Consider the following 18,078-nt stretch of genomic DNA (forward strand, 5'->3'; position numbering starts at 1 on the left):
TCTCTGTGTGTCTCTCTGTGTGTGTGTCTCTGTGTGTGTGTCTCTGTGTGTGTGTCTCTCTGTGTGTGTCTCTCTCTCTCTCTGTGTGTCTCCCCCTGTGTGTGTGTCTCTGTGTGTGTGTCTCTGTGTGTCTCTGTGTGTCTGTCTCTCTCTCTCTGTCTCTGTGTGTCTCTGTGTGTGTGTGTGTGTCTGTCTGTGTGTCCGTGTGTCTCTCTGTCTGTATGTGTGTGTGTGTGTTGGTCTGTGTGTGTGTGTGTGTCTCGGTCTGTGTGTGTGTGTGTGTGTGTGTGTGTGTCTCTGTGTGTGTGTGTGTGTGTGTGTGTGTGTGTGTGTGTGTCTCTGTAGGCTCGTACTTGCACACATTTCCCTCCAGTTGCACCATATATTATGTTTGGTTAGTGTGTGTTTTATCCTGTGTATTGTCTTAACCGTTGCATCTAGTGTCTACTAGTTTTTGGTTTCCCTATGATGAACAAGCTGACCATGGCTATCCACTTCCTTTTTTCTAACCAACTTCTTCAGCACCTAATGTACTAATCAGACATGCGAGTCATTCCCAGGGTTTTATCCCAATGTGCCATAAAGCTAGAGAGAGAGTTGTGCCTAGAAGATTGTCCTAAAGCCAAGAGTTCAATCTTTACTAATGAAGCACAGTTATCTTATTTAGTGTGCCTTGCTCAACTTTTTTTTTTTCTGTAGAAATGAATGGTCAGTTCTGTAGCTCCTGCGTTTAATCAGCAATGCCTTTTTGCTTCTACTACTTCCCCACCCGCCAGCTACTGCTATCTTTCTATCTTCACTATCGCACATGCACACTTTTATCCTCCCAGTTATCTCCATTGCTGCTGTTTGGCAACTCCAAATGTATCCCTTCACCAGGTAGCCCCCCCCCCCCCCGACTCCTTGGGGAGTTTATCAGGTGTTGGAAGTCCTATGAGCAAGCACTCTGAGGTGTGAACTGGGTGCCATCATTCTGTTACAGCAGGTAATCTTGATTATATTCCAGGAGTGATATGCAGTTAGGTCAGTGTGTCTGTCAGCTCTTCATTCAATAACAGCAAAACTTCTGCCTCCACCAGTGTGTGTAGAGGCACTGGTGCCTCCCAGGATAGGAGATCTAGCTCCCCTGTGCCCAAAGTTTGTTCCTGAACTCTGTCTTGGCAACATAAGTGTACACTCTGCTTCTCTGCTATTTGAACAGTATTTGGTTTTGAATTTTGGAAAATCTTGTATCTATATAGCTGTGTAGATGTTTATTCAGTGTATTACATTGTTGGTAAACTGGGGCAGTACACAAGATGTGGTATAGTGAGAGAGTTTGAAGTTGAATTGTTTTTTTATGCCTGATGAGAGAGGGTACAGAGTTGTAGTATAGAAAGTAAGGTATAATTTTGAAGTTTGTAACTTTTTTTCTTTTTTTCATGTCGAATAGGAAGCCGAGAAGAACTTATTGATCGATTACATGGCTACAGCATGCAGGTGAGTTCTGCAGGTGTTTTGTTTGAATTAAATACATAGCAATATTAGCAAAATGCTGAGGAAAGAATCAGACAACAGTAGATCAGACACAAGCAAGAAGCTTTTATTCTTCAACTGAAGGACATTAGTGGCATGAAGGGTTGCAGAAAAGTGTAGACATGTGCAGCATTGTGGAAACGTTTGGGTTCTCACCAAGCTTCCTCCACAGCCTCTTAGTAATTTGTTCACTTCTTGCATTATTCCTGTTTGAGTAGTAAATGTGTTGCCATTAGTAAGATTTTGAATAAAATGTATCTTGCAAACTGGTCACATTGTAGTGTGTCTTCCAGGTTTTTAAAAATGTATAGTGTAACATGGATTTATTGTAGTGTGTCTTCCAGGTTTTTAAAAATGTATAGTGTAACATGGATTTATTGATCAGTAATTTTACCAATGCTTAACTGTGTGTGTGTGTGTGTGTGTGTGTGTGTGTGTGTGTGTGTGTGTGTGTGTGTGTGTGTGTGACCTAATTTTTAGGTAATTACTGCGTCTTTTGTGTGGAGACATGCGTGAATGGGCGTACCTTCGTTGAAGGTTGTGCGTCAGGCCTGACAAGTCGCTACATAAAAAATCTACTGCCAATCATTAGCGGACCGGAGTTCCGCTGTGGCGACCCCTAACCGGGAAAAGCCGAAAGATACAACAACTAACCTTGCATTCCATGGGGACTTCGCAGGAGCCTAGCTCATTCCCTGTTGCCTCTTAGCATTGTCTGGTTAAATGACTTGCTTGTGGTCACATGGGCTGAGGGACTCTAACTGTACCTCAGGAAGTACAGCTCGTAGCCTTAATCCTCACTGTCAATTGGCAGATTGTAGTTTCCATTTTTCAACATTTTATTATACTATTAATAGTATTGTTTGTGTAACTTAAATGATTGATTAGACAGTTGCTGAGGTAACTAGAAATCTGACAGTGTCACTCATTCTTTTATTCCTACAAAGCTATGCGCACATTGTTTACTCTCTTACAGCAGTATATGTGTGTATGTAATATTGGTAACCTAGGTTCAGTTGTGAAACTTATGACCTGCCATGAAGAGTAAGATTGCTTAATGCTGTGTTTTTTTTTTATATACACACACACACACACACACACACACACACACACACACACACACACAGATTAGCAAGTTAATGACTGACTTTAAGTTTTTAGGGGAAGCTTAAGCCATACTCTTAAATGACAGTGTGTAATATTTTTTTTTACGTTTTATGTTGTTGATATTTTTAGCATTAGGTTCCCTGTTTTGAGTTTACTGCCCAGGTGTGTTCAAGGCCAGTGTGAATATGACAGCTGCTGAAGCCTTTCTGAATATTAGGTTTTCCAGTGCTGTGATATGCCTTGTAATTATTTTTAGCTTTTCAGGTTGCTTGTTGGAGGGATAGAAACATGGTGATCCTGTGAAAAGGTCCCTCTTCTGTAGCCTTTAGGACTGGTAGTGTAGATATTAGGACCACCACTCAGCAGATGAACATCTCCCTTTTTGTACCATGCATCAGTAATTCATCACTGTCCAGTTCTGTGTCACATTTAGTGGATCATTAGAAAATAATGGTTATAACATTCTTGATTGCACAAAAAGACAAGCTGCTTGCACATGTGCATGAGCAAGAGATTGACCCCTTTTTTTCTTACCTAATCTCTGTTGTGAGAAACCTTCTGAAAACATTGTCAACAAGTAGCTTCACATTTTCTGCACTATTGGGCCTAAGTACCCCCCAACCCAGTTTAGAAAATGTACATTTGATCAGATCATTCTGTCCCCCCCCCCCCAAAAGAAAAGTTATACTGACACGGAGAAATGCATGCCTTGTATTGTTATGGAGGGGAAAAAATGCACATTTCCCACTGTCTGGGTGACTTTAGGCTCGAACAAACTGCATGCCTTTAGTCTCAAAAGAGAAAGGCCTGGACTACCTTTTTAGTCATTGTCTGCCTCTCCTATGGAGGTTATTTTACATACAAAATAATAAGTTGTCTAAGTATTTGGTGTGTGTGTGTGTGTGTGTGTGTGTGTGTGTGTGTGTGTGTGTGTGTACGTATATAAAGTACATACATACATTTAGATCTGATGTTCTTCGTGTTTCACTGTTGCAGTCATTACATTTGGGTAATCTGCTGGCAGGTTACCCTCAGTCGGCCTGAATTCCAAAGTCTTGGGTCCTGCGTTGGTTGCTGTCTTCTCTTCCACGACGTCAGGGGTTTCCCGTTGGGGAAACTTTTTTCTTGCTTTTTACCGATGTCAGAAAAAGTTAATAATTGTATTACTTGTGGGAAGCAAGTACCTCATAAGGATTTCCATTTATACTGTATTCCTTGCCTAGGCCCTCATCACAATGTGCCTGGCTGTCGGTTTTGTGCTAGATTTAACCAACGCACTATTAAGCGTCGGAATATTTTTGCATCAAAGTATTTTGGAAACAGATTTACCTACCCAGAAATGTCGTCTGATAGCAATCCGACTACCGGAGTACATAAAAAATGCAAAGAAAAGGACAGAGAAAGGCAGTCGAGATCCAAAACAGACAATGAAGCTTCTCCTAAGCCAGTCGCTGGTTCGCCAGTACTCAGTGAGGCACTTTTGCAGCCCCTGATGCCCACTACCTTCGAGTCGCAGGCCTCTACCGACACCCATGTGGAGTCTGGCATGCCGCAAGATACTCAAGGTATTGGACCGATGGATGTATCTCCCTCGGATGGGTCCGGAGCCGCTGAGCAGGCACCAGCTTCTGAGGGTGTATTCAGACCTCAACATTTTTATATCAAACCGACGAAAGCTGCAAAACCAAAGGCAAAGACACCTTCTAAAACTAAAAAAATGATGCCCGAACGACATGCACAGGCCTCTATGCCTAAAAAACAGATGATCAAAACGGCTGAAGATCTTCTTACCTTGATCCGGGGTACCCATCTCCCTCCAGATAAGAGGCCAAAGCAAGACACTGACTTATGAATCTTCAGATCAGGTTTATATTTCTTCTGATTCCTCTTCTGATCAGGAATTATCTTTTTACCTCCCTATGAGGATTCTGATGCTGAGGAGTCTATTCCATCTGCATCTCCTCCTGAGGATTATTTATTTGGAGAAACCTTGCATACTTCGAGGGAGCATTTTCACTGGGAGAGTCGAGACTTCTCAGAATCAAAAATGAGGCTCAGGGATTTCCTCATTCTCCCTCAGCACAAGCCTTTAGCCATTCCCCCTGTGTTAGACATTGTGGATGATGCCTTTTTGAAGTCAAGCCTGACCCCTGACTCTTTACCTCCGGCTCCCAGTAAGCCTGACCGGTATTACAGGGTCCCTGACTCTCATAAATTTTTATTTAGAAACCCTGCTGCTGATCCTGAAACTATTTTGCAGGGTCCAAAGGTAGTTGAGGCCTCAACAGCAAAAAACCCTACCCCCTCCGACAGAGATTCAAGGGTGCTGGACAGATGGGGAAAAAAGGTTTATACATACACAACCTTGGCAATCAGGGCCTTAAACTGTCAATTTCATATGCTCAAGTACCAACAACATGTTATGGGATTTCTGAAACAGAAAATGTTGTTGACTTCAGAATGTGCAGAAAATAAGGAATTGCAGGAATTATTGCATGCAGCTGAACAAGTTGGAAAGCATACTTTGCAATGTGGTTTTGATTCTTTAGAGCCCTCCTGCAGGGCCGCAGTTAACTGGATCTGTGATTAGGAGGCATGCCTGGTTAAAGTAACAAAATTTGCCTGCCCATGTTAAAGCTAAATTACTAGATGCACCTTTACAGCATGATTCTCTGTTTGGTATTAAGGCAGAAGAGGTTTTAAAGAAAATGGAAGACAAATCTAAGTCTCTATGCAAACTGTTAAAGATTTCTTACAAGTACAGCCACCTAGATTCAGTAGACACTGGCCTACAAAACATTGGTCCTTTCCTGTGTCGGACAGAGCTCAAAGGGACAAATCCAGACGCCCTAAGGGTTCCAGGTGCCAGGCTCAAGACTCGTATAGGTCAAAGCAATCGGGCGCATCCGCCTCCAAATCTGGAGGAGATAAAGCGCAAACCTACAGAAAGCAATCCCAATTACTTCCCTCTGCCTACAACAAGCACTTATCTTTTGGCAACACCCATAGGGGGAAAATTAGCACTTTTTGCTCAAAATTGGCAGTTAATAACCCAGGACAAGTGAGTACTGAACATCATATCACAGGGATACATATTCCATTTCCACACTCTGCCAATGACAAATGGTTGGCCAGACCTGCCAAAAAAAACAATGGGCAGCGGCACAGAAACAGGTTACATTCCTCATGGATATGGTGGCCATTCAGACAGTAACAGAGCAGGGAAAAGGACAAGGTTTTTTCTCGACTGTTCTTGATACCCAAAAAGGACAAGGCCTGGTGGCCAATACTGGATTTATCAATTTTGAACACATACCTAGACATTCCAAAATTCAAAATGCTCATTTTGCAACAGCTTCTGCCCATGCTGGGCTGGTGACTTTAGGCATACCTGCATGTCCCAGTAAGACAGTTGTGCAGAAGATACCTCCGATTCAAGGCTGGCTTAATGCATTACCAATTCTCTGCACTGCCCTTTGGCTTGTCTACTGCGCCCAGGGTCTTTACAAAGTGCCTGGCACCAGTAATTGCATTTTGCAGACAAAGGAGTATTCAGATATATCCTTACTTGGGATGGAGAACAAGGACACTCTTCTACGACACCTGGCATTTGTGAAAAGGCTTCTAGCATGCCTAGGGTACACAGTAAACGAAAATAAGTCACAACTGGTACCCTCTCAAAAGATAGCATTCCTGGGTGCAAGCTTGCATACAACTGCCCAAATGGCTTGCCACACGCCAGACAAACAAAGGCAGCTGACTACTTACTTCAAACTGATGGCAAGAAAAACCCAGTCTTCCGCAAGACAAATTCTGCAGGCTCTGGGCTTCATGGCATCCTGCATCCTACTTATTCCATATGCAAGACGGCATATGAGGAAACTTCACTCGTACCTAAAAAGTTTATGGAGTCGACATTCACACAGTCTGGAAACAATGATTCCTCTCCTCCCCTGCCTGCAACAGTAGTTTCTATGGTGGGCAAAGGCCTGTCACCAAAACATGGGATGGCCCTTCACTCTACCCCCTGCCAGTCAAACCTTAACAACAGATGCACCAGATTATGCCTGGGGGGCCCACATGGCAGGAAGATGCATTCTGGGCATATGGGCACCAAATCAAATGCATCTACATATCAACCAGAAAGAGATGCTAGCTGTTCAAAATGCCCGAACAGCCTTCAAGGACTTACTTCATCCAGGACAACTACTGATAAAGACGGACAGCACCACAGTCATGTGATATATAAACAAGCAAGGGGGCACACACTCATATACCCCCTTTGCAGATTAGCCATGGCACTGTGGGACACAGCTTTGACCTACCAAAGAAATCTTCAAGCTCAATTCCTGCCAGGAAAACAGAAAACACTGGCAGACTATTTAAGCAGAAATCTGATGGATCCTCACGAGTGGAAACTAAATCCAGCAGTGTTCAGCTTGATAACAGAGAAATGGGGGGGAGCCCAGACATAGATCTATTTGCCTCTCCTCAAAATTATCCATTGAAAAGATTCTGCACAAGGACTGACAAGCATGGAAAGTGGATGCCCTATACTTCAGTTGGAAAAACCTGTCAGTTTACGCCTTTCCACCTCTGCCTCTTCTACCCAAGGCCCTCCTAAAAGTCAGACAAGAGAAGTCAAAAATATTAATTGCCCCGGACTGGCCCCGCCAATACTGGTACCCAGTCCTAAGGAACCTGTCTCAATACCCAGCTTGGACCTTGCCTCAAAGACCACAACTGCTGTCCCAGCAAAAACAATCAGCTACAGACTCTGAACCTGGCAGCATGGCTGATCATGTAATCATACGAACGACACCTCTCAGTAAAGCTGTGATGGATGTCATTTTGGAAGCCAGAAGGTCTAGTACTAGAAAATCTTATGTTGACAAATGGAATAGATTCTGTGCTTGGAATCGAGCACAAGGAACTGATGCAGCAGAACCACATATTCCTCCGATATTACAATACTTAACTGAGATGCTTGACAAAGGCCTATCTTTCTCATCAATCAAAATCCATGCCGCTGCCATTTCGGCTCATTGCAATACAGAGCCACCTATCTTTTCTCATCCTTTACTAAAGCAATATCTTGGAGGAGCCAAAAACCTAAGGCCTCCTAGAAAATCACCATTACCTGCATGGGACCTCAATTACATGTTGGAAAAGCTCACCCTGCCTCCATTTGAACCAGCCGCTACCGCTGATATAAAGTTCTTATCATGGAAGACAGCTCTGCTACTAGCAATTACTTCAGCAAGAAGAGTTTCAGAGCTACAGGCCCTCATGGCTGTAGAGCCTTTTTTATCATATTTTACCCAGACAGGGTGTCTCTGAGGACAAATCCTACTTTTATGCCTATACAATTACCAGTGTCATATGCTGCAGGATCAGAAGGAAAGGCTATCTCAAAGCAGACTATTTCAAAGTGGATAAGCCACTGCATCCGTTTCTGCTACTTACACCATGGTAAACCTGTGCCCAAGGGCATTAGGTCTCATTCCACCAGAGCTGCAGCTACTGCGGCAACCTTTCTCAGAGGAGTACCAACCAAATACATTCTAGAGGCTGCTACATGGAGTTCTGTTCACACCTTTACAAAGCATTACCATTTGCCTCTCTACTCAAAGTCCAGGGCAGGCTTTGCCACTGCAGTGCACAGGGCCTTGTAGCCGCACCTAATGCTGTTTAGCTCCAGCTTCCCAACCATAGCTTTGGGATTCTACCCAAATGTAATGACTGCTGAAACACGAAGAACATAGTACAGTTGTGTACACTTACCATAAATGTAGATGTTCGAGTGTATTCACTGTTGCAGTCCAGGTTATCCCCCTGTCTTTCTACAGTTTCTTTCCTTCTCTATCTTCTACAACCTATGTGGTGTATTTGTTTGTAGATGAAGGTAAAGTTTATATTGACGCGCATATATATTGCTACTTTTTTGGGGGCAAGAAAATCTAAAGAAAATGGCGTTGGCTGCATGTTTTATACCCCTGACGTCATGGAAGAGGAGACTGCAACCGACACAGGACCCAAGACTTTGGAATTCAGGTCGACCTGAGGGCAACCTGCCAGCAGATTACCCAAATGTAATGACTGCAACAGTGAATACACTCCTAACATTTACATTTATGTAAGTGTACACAACTGTATTTTCCCAGTACTTTAACATTAGAGCCCCCTCCCAAAACGCACCCACAAGCCTTCAGTTTTTACACTTGCACATCACTACTTGCATTAGATATGTTTTCTGTCTTTCTCTACTCGTTATGCAACTTTTCATTGAATCTTGGGAATTGAGGGGGGGGTTAAAAAATGGGTCACTGCAACTCCTGCAGCAGTTAATTGCATTAGGCTATTGTATTTATTTACTTTCCCTGCAAACCATGGCTTTCTTTCTCTTAGCTTCATGTTACCAGGGGGAAAGGAAAGTACAGTTTTTTGTAACTGAAATAGTCTGTACAGCTAAGTAAATAACTTAGGCCATTCACCCACAACAAAAGAGCATGTGAAACCCCCTCTTTTCCTCATTAGTACCTGGAACACCTCTTTCAATTTAGCCATCACTGATTTTATTTTTCTAAATATTCGCATCCACATTGTTTTGGGTGGGGGTGCTTTCAAAACTGTAAGAAATTTTTAGTCGTATTTGATTTTCCATTGCCTGCATTCCTAAAGTTACTTTCATGTGTTGTAATTTGCATTACAGTGTGGTTTCAGAAAAGTCGTGTGCTATAAAAACAAGTCTCCCTTCCCACTGTTACAGCTGCTGCAGCACTTTTCTTTTTATACTTTGACACAAATTTAAACATAATTATAGATTTACCTTAGTTTTGCTTAACTTATTGGCTGATGTTATTTAAGAGCCCTTCTATATGCAGAAGGGTTACAGACAAGTGATCATCCAGTTAGTTGAACTGGAAAGAAAAAACTGGAACAGCTGATCAAAAATCAGCTGATCACATGTGCAGGCTTTTTTCTGTGCAGTGTTTTGGTACTGGGGGATTTGGCCATTCCCTACTTTATTTCACTGCCACAGTTGGTGTATATAATTAGTTAAGGATGTGATGGTGCAAGGTGAGATTGCCCTTCTACAAAAAAATGAACTTTTTTTCCCCCGAATTTAATTGGTGATTTGAGCAGTTGTTTGATTGCATACCATCTGATTTATTTTAATTTTATGATGTATGGACAAACCTCCGCGCACACACTACTTTTTCCATAGCAAAATCATCACTTCAGCAAAATCCAAGCAGTCTGCAGACTCTCTACTTTAGCTTATAATACTGCTGCCAGTCTCAAGTTAATTTCCAAAGAGGTACGTAGTCATCGGCTGCTTTATCTCCGATTCCTCCATCTTATTCTTTTACAGCAGCATGGTTTCATGTTGTGTTTGCAAGAAGTCACAGTAATTGCATATCTATAACTATTAGACCTGAAAGATGCCTTAATTTATGTGAAATGTCAGTCTTGGATCCAGCATCTCTTGTCAGTTAGCCTTATCATTGCATGTTTATCATCACTGAACTTTTCAGCTCAGGCCATAGCCTCTGTTGACCCTCCCCCCATTTCATCTTCTAGAATCATCTCCACTTTTAGTCTCCAACATGTTAATGCTTTGATCTGTCAACTTTGACTTGATCTGATAACACAACAGCAGCTGTAGTGAAGAGAGAACATTGAAGAAAGTATTCCTGAATTAATGAAATCATCCCAGCGGTGGTGGTGCTGCGGTAGCGTTGTCGCCTCACAGTAAGACTCTGCCCGGTTCGATTCTCAGCTAGAGTGTCTTCTGCGTGGAGGCATGCGTGAATGGGCGTACGTTCGTTTAAGGTTGTGCATTAGGGCTGGCAACTCAGCACGTAAAAATCAGCTGCCAATCCTTAGTGGACCGGAGTTCCGCTGTGGCGACCCCTAACCGGGAAAAGCCGAAAGACACAACAACAGAGCTTTATTTTGAAGCATGATGTATAGGCAGCAGAGCTGTTAAACATATTAATAATAATACAGGAACAAACCACTTGCTGACAAACAGGATAAACGCCCAGTGCTCCAGAAAAACTTAAATAATATTAATAGAACCAAAAGGAGCAACTAGGCTGATGCAGAGTCACAAGTAGAAATGAAAGGCAAAATCCTCAGGTTAAAATCCAAATGAAAGGCAAAATCCTCAGGTTAAAATCCAACTTTAATTCCACTGCAGGTCAGATAAGCGCTTTCACTCATTCATTTGAGCTTCGTCAGATCATGTAACAAAGACCTTCAAGTACATAGGCTACATTTATACAGTTAAAACATCTCCTATTGGCTGCTTCTTGTTACATATTCATGAGTTAATCTAAGCTTAAAGATATATGCACATATAAACATGTTAAGATGTATAAAATGACAAAGTGAATATAAAAAACCATATAAAAAACATATAAAAACTCTCCATGAACACTCAAGATGCTCTAATAAATATGTATATATAAATATATATATCAAAAGAAATCTATTTCAAGGGGTAAAACATATATGTTCCATCATTTATTATAAAATCTACAAACATTCCTCCGTTTGTTTAACATAGGTTTAATGGAGGCTCTCTCATTGAGACCTAAACCCCTATCTGCTCTCAATCTAACTATCCACATACTCTCCTTACTCTCAGTATGGTTCCTGATGTCACCTCCTCGTATACTGGGTTTAATATTCTCAAGAGCTCTAAATAGGAAATAATGTTCAGGACCTGCTTGGGCTACGTTAGCTAAGGCATTGTGAGGTGAAGCCTTCCTAATGTGGTAAAGATGTTCTCTTATCCTGTCTTTAAAACTGCGATTGGTTTTGCCAACATAAAATGCATCACATATTTGGCACACTGCCAAATAAACTATATGAGTAGTATCACAGGTAGCTACAGCACGTATGCTAAAGTTAGTGTGCATGTCAGGATGTTCAAAAATGGACTGGGGTCAAGAGAATTACAATAATTACAGCGTCCACATGGTTTTGTGTGTTCAAGAGGCATTGACCATTCATCCCTTTTTGAATAGCATAGCATTCTCCTTAAATTTAATTTGTTCCTATATAAAAAAGAGGGTTTAGTCCCCACAAGTTTACCGATGGTGTCATCAGTACAGAGAATAGGCCAGTGTTTCGTAATAATATTCTTGATTGCTGGACAATCAGTACTATATGGTAAAGAAACCCTTACATGAGTTGATCTATCATCTCTACCATTGTCTGTTGTAACGGATCCACCAGTAATAACTGGTCCAAAATAAGGGGCTGCTCTGTTCAGTCTAAGTTTATTGACATCTAAGAGGTTGGACTCCATCTCTTGTGAGCTATAGCCCCGTTCTTCTAGCCTTATCTTGAGCTCACTCACTTCACTTAGGAAGCCTTCTTCTGTGCCATTTAGCCTAGAGGTTCTCATCCCTGGCCTCTAATGATATTCTTAAAATATGCTGTGGGTGCATACTATCACGCTGTAATAGAGTATTAAAATAGCAAGGTTTCCTATAGACACCTGTATTAATCAAACCACATGCTAACTTTTCTATATACAAGTCAAGAAATTCTATCTTCTCTCTAGAGTGATTCATACTGAAGGTTAAATAGCCAGTGAGGTTGTTCAATATAGTATGGAACACAAACAAATCATCAACACTGCCTCTCCATAAAACAAAAACGTCATCCACGAAACGTCTATAAAAAGTTACATTTCTAAATTAAAGAGACTCTCAAATTCCCAAAATGCCAAAAACATGTTTGCATAGCTGTTGGCACAAGGTGTGCCCATGGCTACGCCACCTCGCTGTTGGTAAAACTTGTTGTCATAGGTGAAAAGATTGTTATTCAAAATGAGTTCAAGGAAATGTACAATGAGGTCTACTTTAACTGATGTATATTCGCTATGTAAGAGTAGATACTCGGTGATCTAAATCAGGCCTATATTATTTGGCAACACAGTAAACAAGGACTTGATGTCAAACGTTACAAAAATCAAGATGTTAAGTTGTCTGTCTCGCCTTCATTCTTGCTGGATGGGTTCGGAGCCGACCTCGGCTCAGACTCGGCCACTCTAAAAGCTCGAGAGTTGGTTCCACCGGCTCGAGGCTCCCCTTATATCCCACAATGCTAGGCGAGAGTTACCTCAGATCTCGTTTGCCGCTACAGCTTCGAGGTTGGTTGTTCCTACCGGTTCCTGGTGAGTGCTAATTTTTCTTGTAAAAATAACTCTTTAAAACCCCTTTTAAGTTAATTTTCTTACTTAGTTAGTGTAGATTAGAAAACTTTATTCCCGACCCTAAATTTTTCCCGTTTTCTTGTGTCTATTGTCTGGGGCCTTTGCACCTGCAGGACTCCTGTGCTGTGTGCCATGGCTTCAGCCCCAGGGTCCTGCAGGAAAGAAAAAACAAATTAATTCTTAGAGGATTACTGAAGCCAGAGGATTCCCTGTCAGTTTCAACAGGGAAGCCCTCTAAGGCATCGAGGTCTTCGGCTCCGGCTTCTGGGCCGAGACCTCAGGTTGCTCAACCTTTGCCTTTATCGGCTCCGGCTGGAGCCGATAAGTCTCAGTCCACAGTTTCTGGTTCTCGGCTCCAGCCGGAGCCGAGGTTATTGAGGTTCCCGTGTCGGCTCCGACCAGACCTTCGGAGCCGACAACTAGGAAGAGGTCCAGGTCACCATCTCTTGGCTCCGTTCATTTGGCTCCAGGATCTCCCCTGCTGTCTGAACGGAGCCAAAGGTCTCACTCCTCTAGGTCATCGAGGCTGTCGGATCATGACCTTCAGAGGGTAGTGAGTCGACTACTTAAGTCCGAGGCACTAGCCCAGATGCTTCAGAGCCCGACTCATCAGTCGATGCCTGCCCCGGTCCATCAACATTTTCCTCCTTCGACTCTCTTGAGTTCGGAGCTGGGTCGCGTCGGAACCGAGACTGTGATTACGTCGGAGCCGAGACAATTGTCTTTGGCTCCGTCGTCGGCTCCGTTTTCTTCTTTGGAAGAATCTCGGCGCGGACTTCCTCGGCTCCGAGGGGTGAGTGGCATCGGACCCTTGTCCGACCCCTCTCCTCTCGGGGCTTCGGCGCTGGTGAGTTTGGCTCCGACATCGGCCTCGGAGCCATCACTGTCGGTGCCGAGGGGGGTTCTTAGCTCCTCGGAGCGGGGACCTCTGGCTCTGCCTGACAGGGGTGCATTCGAGGTCATGCGGAGTGTGTTAGAGCCTGGCTCTACTCCACAGTCGGCTCCGTCCGCCCCTCCCTCTATGCTGCCTCAGGGTAAGTCGACTCACTCCCTCATCCCGGACCGCAGAGAGCCAGCTCCTCAGGAGCCCCTGTGGGATTTCATCCTCTTCCGAGGCCTCTCCTGATTTGGCAGAAGACCCCCATCGGAAGAGGAAGTGTAAGAGGAAACACATTGACTCACCTGAGTCTATCACGCCAGACACAGATTTGGATGATTCTGAGGGTTCCCCCCGTTCCCCTTCTGAAGATGTCTCATTTGCAGACATTCTGGAGATCCTGAAACAGAGGGGAAATTGGCCAGCCCTCAACCCTTCGGAGGACGAATCTGTGTATCTTGAGGCGTTTGGCTCTCGTCCTTCCACCTCCTGGGTGTCCCCTCCCTTCGACCCCCTCATGCAGGTGGTTGCTAAGAAGGCATGGACGGCTCCTGATTCAGTGGACCCCACTCCCAGGAGACCCTCTAAGTTCATCACAGCTCCAGCAGACAAGCAGTTTTTAACAAAAGGAGTTTCTGTGGATGCTATGGTGGTAGCTGCTGCCACAAAGAAGGAACTGGCTGATCCTTCAGTACCTGTCCATCCACCTAACAAGGAATCTAGGTCCATGGATAGGTACGGGAAGCGGATGTTCTCCTCAGCGACATTTACCATGCGTTCGCTGAACTACCTGTGCCATTTCACTCGTCTTCAAAGGGACTTGATCAAGGAAGCGAGTGAAATGTTAAAGGATCCTACAGCTGCGGGTTTCCAAGACAAGATGAACACGCAGCTGGCTACCCTTAATTCCATATCCAACTCCTCCTCCGCTTTCTTACGCGGCTGATGGAGCGAGCAGAGCCACAGGGACAGGTGTGGCCTTACGTAGGCACGCCTGGATGCGGCTATGCAATTTTGGACCCTTTCAAGACGTCTTTCACGAACTCCCTTTTGATGGATCATCTCTTTGGTCCTCAACTGAAAGAAACCCTGACTAGGTGCGAGACTGATGGCAAGACCCTTTCTGCCGTCGGAGTCCGTTTTCCGACTCCTTCCAGGCCTTCCCCCAAGGGCCAGAAGGGTGGAAAGTGGTGGTTCCGTAAACAACCTCAAGGGACTTCGCCTGACGACAGAGTCGCTTTCCTACCAAAGGCAGAGGTGGGAATAACAATGGTAGACGCCGCCTAGGGGCAGGGGGTCCGCAGAACCAGGGCAATCGGGAAACCTTCCCTGACAAGCCCTTTCAGCATCCCTGAGGTGTTGCCCGGCTGCCCATCTTCGGAGGCAGTCCGGGGAAGATTGTCACTGTACCCAGAAGCCTGGCTATCCCTGACTCAAGACAAATGGGTACAGTCCATCATTTCAAGGCTATTCTATCCCCTTTCTTCGCTTTCCAAATCAGTCAAAAATCCCTTCCAGATGTTCCACCCGCTCAAAGGGATCTAGCAGCTTTGGAAATTTCAAAACTGCTTGCAAAAGAGCAATTCAGCCAGTGCCAGCAGACCAACAAGGATCCGGAATCTACTCAAGGTTCTTTTTAGTTCCAAAGAAAACAGGGGACTGGAGACCGATATTGGATCTCAGTGTCTTGAACAAATCAGTCAAGAAAACAAGATTTCGGATGGTCACGCTGCAATCCATCCTTCCCCTTTTGGGTAAAGGAAACTGGATGTGCTCTATAGACCTTCGGGATGCGTACTATCACATAAAAATGAACAGACGCTCCAGAAGATTCCTCCGCTTCAGGCTGGGAACCAGTCATTTTCAGTTCAGGGCCCTGCCCTTTGGTCTCACCACTGCCCCCCGGGTGTTTACCAAATGCATGGCAGTGGTAGCTTCTCACCTGAGACGACAAGGATTCCAGGTGTTTCAATATTTGGACGACTGGCTCCTCACAGCTCCCACCAAGCATCTCCTTCTGATGGCCAGAGATTATACTTTTCGCGTTTGTCAAAAACTGGGTATTTCAATAAATTGCGAAAAGTCTGTTTTGTCGCCTTGTCGTACTATTACTTACATAGGCGCAAATCTAGATACTATAAACATGTCTGCAAGGCTAACGCATCAAAGGATATCAGACATTCACAAATTGGTATCACTCCTTCTCAACAACAACAGAATCAAAGCCAGGTTAGTTTTAAAGGTGTTGGGAATCATGGCAGCGGCCATACCTCTCCTTCCATTAGCCAGATACCACATGCGGATCCTTCAGTGGATGCTTTTTACTCAATGGTCATACCAAGAACTCCCAATGTCTCACCATTGTGATCACGCAGGCGTGCAAAAAGCATCTCATGTGGTGGATGTCTTCCCCCCAGCTCCTGTCGGGAAGACCCTTTGTTCCACCTCCTCCGGTTGCTACACTGACAACGGATGCCTCCCTGATCGGGTGGGGGGGGCATTATCAGGGCAGGACAGTCCAGGGCACATGGCAACCGAACGAATGCCACTTGCACATAAATGTTCTGGAGATGAGAGCAGTGCTTTTAGCGTTGCAAGCCCTTCAAGACTCTCTTCCCTTGGGAACAATTGCAATCCAGACAGACAATATGTCTGTAGTGTGGTACATCAACAAACAAGGCGGAACCAGATCATACTCCCTGTGTCGAGAAGCACTCAGACTGTGGCAATGGGCGATTTCTTCTCAGCGTTTTCTGATAGCAACGCACATCCCCGGGAAGTCCAATCATATTGCGGACAAGTTGAGCAGAGCTATTCTCATGCCTCACGAGTGGTCTCTGAAAGACTCTGTAGTGAGAGAAATTTTTCTCAAGTGGGGTCAGCCTTGCTGCGATCTTTTTGCTACTCCCCAAAACAGCAAGTGCAGAGAATATTTCACTCTATTCCCTTTACCAGGCCAACCCAGCAGAGACGCTCTAGTCCAAGTTTGGCCCCGGGGACTTCTGTATGCATTTCCTCCTTTCCCACTGATCTCTCAAGTAATTCAGAAAGCTATCGCTCAGAAGGCCTCCTTGATCCTCATTGCTCCTTACTGGCCTCGACAAGTGTGGTTCCCCTTTCTACATCGTTTTCTCTTGGAGCGACCTTGGAACCTGGACCTAGTTCCAGATCTTTTGATCCATCAGTCGGGTCAGTTTCATCGCTCCCTCCCCTCTCTGAACCTCACTGCTTGGTTCCTCCAGTTCCAACCGTAGCCAGGCTTCCTCAATTATCTCACTCTGTTAGAGATATATTGATAGCTTCCCATAAATCTTCCACTCGAAAGATTTATTTGAGTAAGTGGAAACGCTTCTCATATTGGGCACAAGGAAAGGACATAGATCCTTTCACCGCTTCCATCCAACTAGTCCTTGATTTTCTAGCTGAACACTTCCATGCAGGTTCATCTCCATCTACACTTAAGGTTCAATTGGCAGCTATTTCTAACTTCCATGTGGGTATTTCTGAATCTGCCCTAATGTCCCACAAACTTTGCAAAGCCTTTTTGAAAGGAGTTTTTCTTCTCAGACCTCCTATAAGAAATCCTCCTTCTCCTTGGGACCTAAATTTAGTTCTTGCTTCTTTGATTCTTTCTCCTTTCGAACCTGCAGCTTCCTGTTCCTTGAAATTGTTATCATGGAAAACTCTCTCTCTGGTAGCTATTACATCAGCTAGAAGAGTTTCAGAACTTCAAGCACTCAGTTGTCGTCCTCCTTATCTTTTATTTCATAAGGACAGAGTATCTTTACGAACTAACCCGTCCTTTTTACCTAAGGTGGTCTCAACATCAAATCTAAACCAAAGCATTGACCTCCCTGTCTTTTTTCCAGAGTATTCCAATAGGTCTGAACAAAAATTACACTGCCTGGATGTTCGTCAATTGAGGTACTACTTGGATAGAACAAAACAATTCAGAAAATCTGATCAGCTGTTTGTCTCCTATGCGGAAAGCAGAAAGGGACTTTCAGTTTCAAAGGTATCATTATCCAGATGGCTAACATCTTTGATTTCCCTGGTATATGAGATTAGGCAACAAAAATTGCCTAATAAACCTAAAGCCCATTCTACCAGAGCTTTGGCTACTTCTCTAGCCTTCAAAGACAGACTGCCTATTGACACCATTTGTGCAGCGGCTACTTGGGCTACTCCTCACACTTTTATTTCTCATTATAAGTTGGATTTAGCTTCTAGGCATAGAGCTAACTTTGGTTCCACTGTTCTCAGGAGTCTGTTCCGTTAGGCCACCCGGGACAAGGTGCTAGGGACGCGGTCCCATCCAGCAAGAATGAAGGCGAGATAGACAACT

At 44.1% G+C, this 18,078-nt stretch overlaps 1 protein-coding gene across 1 annotated transcript in view; it reads left to right on the forward strand.

The window, feature by feature from the left end:
- Positions 1-18,078, forward strand: part of SF3B2 (splicing factor 3b subunit 2) — a gene marked incomplete in the record, with an annotated part of 1,007,319 nt that overhangs the window by 36,078 nt on the left and 953,163 nt on the right. Inside the window, 1 exon segment of the mRNA XM_044075829.1 lies at positions 1,433-1,479. Coding sequence (XP_043931764.1) covers positions 1,433-1,479 — 47 coding nt within the window.

Source organism: Protopterus annectens, chromosome 6.part1 (genome assembly GCF_019279795.1).
Source record: "Protopterus annectens isolate FY-2018-M chromosome 6.part1, PAN1.0, whole genome shotgun sequence".
Lineage (NCBI taxonomy): Eukaryota > Metazoa > Chordata > Ceratodontiformes > Protopteridae > Protopterus > Protopterus annectens.